This window comes from Corvus kubaryi, unplaced genomic scaffold, assembly GCF_017639235.1.
Source record: "Corvus kubaryi isolate FWS band 111438036 unplaced genomic scaffold, C.kubaryi_AGA036_p1.0 37396, whole genome shotgun sequence".
NCBI lineage: Eukaryota > Metazoa > Chordata > Aves > Passeriformes > Corvidae > Corvus > Corvus kubaryi.
This window is the reverse complement of record NW_024581135.1, coordinates 20,976,790-20,982,789: the sequence shown is the minus strand read 5'-3', so window position 1 is coordinate 20,982,789 and position 6,000 is coordinate 20,976,790. Positions and strand designations below refer to the sequence as shown.

Below are 6,000 nucleotides of genomic sequence, written 5' to 3'. Positions count from 1 at the left end.
CGCCGCCCGCCCGGGCCCGGGGCCGCCGGCAGCGCGGCCGAGCCAGGGCGGGCCCGGCCCGGGCTATTTATACCCCGCCGTGTGACCGGGCCGTCCCAGCCACGGCTCAGTTTTTCCACTCGCCCTAGTAAAACTCTACGTCTTGCCTTTCCTTGGAAGGCAGCGGAAGAAACGCGGGATTGCCGGGTTTGACACAAGCCCCATTTCCATGTGCTCGTCCCCTTCCTCCACCCCGTCCCGGTTTCTTCGATGCACGGAATTTTTCAGTATTTCTGCTCCCTGCTTGTTTGGCATAGGGCCAACGCTTCTTAATATAGACTGAGGCATGATCGTCTGCAAAAATCATCTCCCTGTGCAGATCTGTTTTCAATTTTTCTTCTCAAACAGAAGTCTGTACTGGGAAGCAGCAAGTTTTCTAACCCACAAATAAGCTTCAGGGACAGGTTTTTGAAGTTTTGGCACATTCCAAAAAGGAGGCTGGAAGTTTTACTTCAAAACTGTAATGTAATAAAATTTTCTCAAATCTCATCTCCATTTATAATCAATTATGAATAACAATCACAATCAGCAATAGCTAAAATCATATGGTCAAGCGGTGCTGGGACACTATGCAAAAAACAGGACTGGCCTGGGCATATGCTGGATGTGTGGACACACAGTTAGTACAAAGGAGAGAATGTATAAAAAATGGTAGAATGCATGACCTTGACTTGGAAGGGGGAGGGGTTTATGCCCCTTATCTTTTTTTGGTTTGAATATTAACATCACCAATACACTTTCAATGAAAATTGCATCAAACCTACATATTATATATTATCCGAGCTCTTTTGCCCCCACACTATTGACTGAAAACTTGTAATTGGTTTTAAGACATGAATCATAAAACCAGAAATATCATGATGCCTAAACCAGTGTAATAATAAATATAGGGTACAGCTAAGTGCATTGGCTCCTACTACAAGCTTCGCAACATTCTGGGCATTCCTGAAAAACAGCAAGGTAAGTTACGTTCTAAAAATACTTCAAGCACACATATTTTCTACCAGTACATCATCGGAGTCTGATGTCTTTCTGAAAAAAACCACTCACACCATTTCAATGTAAAACCACATCATTTCATCTTGGGAGGAAGAAAACTTACCTCCACTCTGCCTTGTTATGCAGGAATGAGTTACACTGGTCTGGAAGGTTGCTGTCATTTGACATAGATTCCAGGATTGAAATAATCTGCTTGAAAGACGGTCTTTTCTGAAGAAAAAAGAAAACCAAAACAGAGCATTTGCATTCATATAAAACTACTAAAACTATCTGCAGGAATTTTTCACCTGAAACCTCACAATTAACAGAAATTGCCACACTTCTTTCTGACCACAGCATCCTACAAGAGGATTGTAAGTCTGTAAATGGTTTCTTTTTGTTCTTCCATTAAAGAAAAGTTCGGGAAGAGTCCCATAGGCTAGTAGGACTCAAGCCTTAGCTTAGTCTCCCATGTCTTAACAGCATTAAACATTAGAAGCATCAATAATCATCTAGATTCTTAATTTGAAAGAATAACTTTTCTCAAGCTAAGAAGGAAAATGCTTCCAAATAGAGAAGGCTGGCCCACTAGCAACTGGTAATTATACAGATGGCCTTTTACAGGTATTAACATAAACTCTTTGGTGTGTGAACAAGCCATTTAGCTGCCCATCAAAAACAGGTTTCTGGCTGCAGTTCCCCTCTTGCAGAGGAGATACTTTTCAGAAAAACTCTCATTTAGCTACCTCAGGAGCAGCCAGGGAAGAAGTGAAGATTGAGGCTAGCGAAGGATGTCTCATCTGGCAGCTAAGTTCACATTAGTGGACGCTGTGCTCTTCTGTCCTGGGCTCATTTACTGAACTTTCTGTTCCAGGGCTCTCCATCCAGCACCCATTGTGCTCACAAGTCAGAAAGAGCAGTTAAAACTTCCCTGGTTTTTTTACTTTTCCCTTAGTCCCAAGGGGAAGCTATGAAATAGGATAATAACTGAAAACTGAAAAAGCCACAGTTAAACGTGTTTCTTGAAAGAGCGCTGACTCTGTTAGTCTGTTTGACAGACCCCAGACAAGGTTGAGACAAAAGGTTGAAACAAAATGTAGATACATAATAAGGGGATGATGCACATTCTCTCTCTATCGTGCCTTTAATTATACCATTTCTGCTAAAATTACAGATGCCGCAATTAAAACGTGCATTTTAATTTGGGAGCACAAAAACAATTAGGAACAATGCTGAGGTGTCTCTCTCAGGAAGATCCAAGTGATTTCCACATTATAAAAGAAAGACGATTTCTTTATTTTAAATGTCAAACAGCATGAAAAAGTGTCAAATGCATAACAAAAAAAGAGACAAGCTCTCTTATACTGTAATGCTGCACTATTCGGCTGTAACTGGAGGTTTTGTCTGTCATTTTTTGGTCCATCTCCATGATTTTGGGCAATGGGCAGTTCAGTGAGCTACACAGATTTTCTTTGCAACAGACATGCTTGCCCCAGCCACCCATGTGCTTACACAATTTGGTCCCCAGCCCAGCACGCAGGGAGCGGCAAACTGGGCATGCTGAGCTTCACGGCAACAGGTACCTGTTCAGCGGCACATTGCTTGCATTGGTGACACAGCCCCTTGGATGGAAACCCAGCAGGGTCACCCTGCCTTTACAGGGGGCTGGGAAGGCGGCCGTCCTTCCCTCCAGGTGCATGATGCTGCTGGACCTGCGACAGCTGAGCAGATCCTCTGAACACACTCTGGAAGAGCCCAAACCTCCCTGGTCAGGAGTTGGCTGCACTGGGGGCTCAGCGCACAAAATCCATCCGTGACACCACCACCAACTCCACTGCAGTTTTGGGGCAGAAGAACCTTTCAATGGCCTTCACACCCTTTTTGTTGCTACTACTGGATCTCTTGTAACCACACCAGCAGATGTGAACTGTTGAAGAGATTCAAGGGCTTCCCAAATAGTGAGGAAGCTGCCAGACAGGAGACAGTGGCTCCCTCCAATTTAGAAGGGTACTGGAACTGCTACACACTGTCCAACAGACTGGCAGGTACCATAATGTGCGTGTACTAAACAAATTCTATTTTCAGGAAGACACCAAGGGCAAACATTCCCATGCTGCATTATCTACAATATTTTATGGATTTTTCAGGATAATTTACAAAACACTTCTATGAGTTTTGCTTGCTCCTTTTTTCTCAGGTGTGTACTGGGAAGTACAGGGCAGGGCTGACACTAAGTGAGCACAGTCAACTCTACTGTCAGGCTTGTCTGGAGTAACCGGAGTGGAGACAATGACAGAGAACAGGGCTTTTACTAAGGGTGGGCAAAAGGATCAACCAACTGATTTGGGAGAAGCAGCAACACTCACTTGGTGGGTCCTACAGTACAGGCAAAGGAGCTGCTGAGTTGTGCAACTGGAGCTGGAATAAATGCAGAGTCACACAGTACTGTCAAAGTACTGTACATCTCTGGCTGTGCAAATTCTGTGAACAGCCAGCAGCAACCCTGCCAGCTTTGCAGCTGCCAGATTTACAGGTAACAGCTTTGCATGGAGAAAAACCTGACAGGAAGGCACAAGCCTACACTGTCATGTGGGTTTTGTTGGTCTTTTGCCCCTAGGAAAGGATAATTTCAGATTTAATAAATGCACTCTAAGTGCAGAATAGTACCTTGGTTAAAACTGGCAAGAAGTGATTTGGGAAACTGGGAGCCTGAGCTGAGAAACTTAAAAAAACAAAAAAGTCTTCTTTTCAGTGGATAACTGCTTAGCACTTTCTAGAAAGCCATTATAAGGGATTCTTAAAATATCAAGGCATGAGTCGCCTTTGAAAACTGTTTCCCTTTATATCTGTGATGTCTCATACTGAAATCTTTAAAATATATGCCCCTCTAGAAATAATTCTGGCTAATATTTTCATTGTTTCCTTCCACTCAGTATTTCTTACTGAATAGGTCTGCATAAAACCAGGATATTTAATCCATATGGCTTTCATTTTTTGCTCCTTCTCTGTTCCCAGATTTCTGATTTCCATTAAAATACTCCATAATTTATAAACATCTTTGATGTGGGGAGAAACTGAAGGAACAGATGAAATGAAAAAGAATTGTTCACCCATGTCTCGAAACCCCAGTAAACAAAGACATCAGTCATGAGCAACCTTGTTTCTACAGTTACCTAATACCCAAGCAAAAGCAACTTGTTTGGTAGAAATTTTAAGGTGTGAACTGTTTGTTTCAACTAGCAGTTTAAACTGCATAAATACTATCATCCCAAGTATCTCGTGGAGCAATGCACTACAAATATTTTTCCCCATGTGTGAAGAAATTCTTAAGAATTCAAAGCAGCATTAATAACTCTGTCTGTTCCCATGAAGAAATTATGGTGTGAGCAGTGTCTGACACTCCAGCTGCTCTGCAGCAGCTCTCCAAGTGTATTCCTTAGCCCCACCATAAATGCATATCCCTCATTTCTCAGGGGTAAGCCACCAAAAGTTACCTCATGCTTTCTATGGGCTAAAAGTATGCACCTTAGCAACTGCTTTTGAGCAGCTGACATACTCAAGCTCACCCCTGCTTGACCTTCAGTAACTTGTTCATGCATCAACGATCTGATTTTCTAAAGCTAATCCCGGCAAAAAGGGAACGTTACACAGAGCAGTATTTCAGAGGAGCGTGCTCCATCTTTTGGCTCATGCAGGCCACACAGCCCTTTATCAAAGCATTTTGAGAACTGTAAGTAGTGATCCTTTCCCAACACGTGACTGAATAGGTCAGTCACATACCCAAATTGTGACCACAAATAACTCCATTTCAGTCATGTGAACAAAGTTGTAATTGCCTAACAGAGGAAGAGCTGCATGAAAAAAACTAGTGAAGAGCAGACTGTCAGAAAAACCCCATCTCACGTGAGATTCACACTTTGCATGCATCAGAGACACCTCTGGGAACAAGGTCCCCAGGAACCAGCCCACACCCAGATAAATTACTCTGCTCAGCCGGATGGTTAAGCATCATTCTTTTACAACATGCAAATCCCTCCCTCTCCTTGAAAAACAGCAGCAGTCTTTTGGACACTTATGGATGTGGCTTGAACAAGGCAGTGAGCTGATCTAGTATGTGCTACAATTACAGAAAAGAAGCTCCAATAATTCTTATTCTGAGGCCTTTGGTAGTGATGCTGACATTTGGGAGCAGTTAGTAAAGATAAGTAGTTGGCTCTGAAAGTCCTCTTCAGTAATTACTGACCTAGAACTTAAGCAGCCTACTTGTAGATTCAAAAACTCTAAGCATGTTTCTCCCCTCCCTTCTGTGGGGAGAATACAAGGAGCTATTAAGGGAATGGCAATTTTATGTCTGTTCACATGGAAATCACATGTTGATGGATCTCAGTCTTCCAGATCCATTCTGTAGGAAAGCAACTCCTTGCTTTAAAAAGAGAGACCAAGAATAGATATTTTCTTTCTCCTGTTATTCCTCTATGGCTACTGTCTGGCGATAAATTCTAGTTTAGAGCACCTATATGCTCTACTTTGTCTTGGAATTAATCTTTGTCTCTCTGAAGTAGTAGCCTACTTTCTCCTGAGTTTAAAGAAACAAAGTTCTTCCTGGTGCCTTGAGTAGAAGAGCACAATTTCCTTTGCTTAACTATTCTTCAATGTCTTAAATATTTTCATAGGCAAAGGAAATGGATGTTAATCCTTGGTACTAAAGCTAGTATGCCCACAGGCTCCTTCCAGACAGTTTTATGTACAACACGATGGTCGCAGAGTCCATTTAAACAAGGTAACTCTGATAATCTACAAAAGCTTTTACTCTCTAAATACTTATTTAATCCCTTCTTTGTAGCAGCAGATTAATAGGGACAATGGTGCAGCTCTTTTAACTTTTTATTCTGTTTTCATGGTTAAACGGTACTGCTATTATGATATTATTACAGTAAAGTCATTATAAAGCTCACCATTCAAGTCCTAAGGGAAGAGATTAGG

General features: G+C 42.2%; 1 protein-coding gene across 2 annotated transcripts in view; it reads right to left on the bottom strand.

Moving 5' to 3' along the window:
• MAP3K20 (mitogen-activated protein kinase kinase kinase 20) overlaps positions 1-6,000 on the bottom strand; it is a 90,493-nt gene that overhangs the window by 39,043 nt on the left and 45,450 nt on the right. For both annotated transcript variants that reach the window (XM_042040583.1, XM_042040585.1), the window contains exon 10: positions 1,142-1,248. In XM_042040583.1, the coding sequence (XP_041896517.1) occupies positions 1,142-1,248 (107 nt within the window). The remainder of the gene's footprint in view (positions 1-1,141; positions 1,249-6,000) is intronic.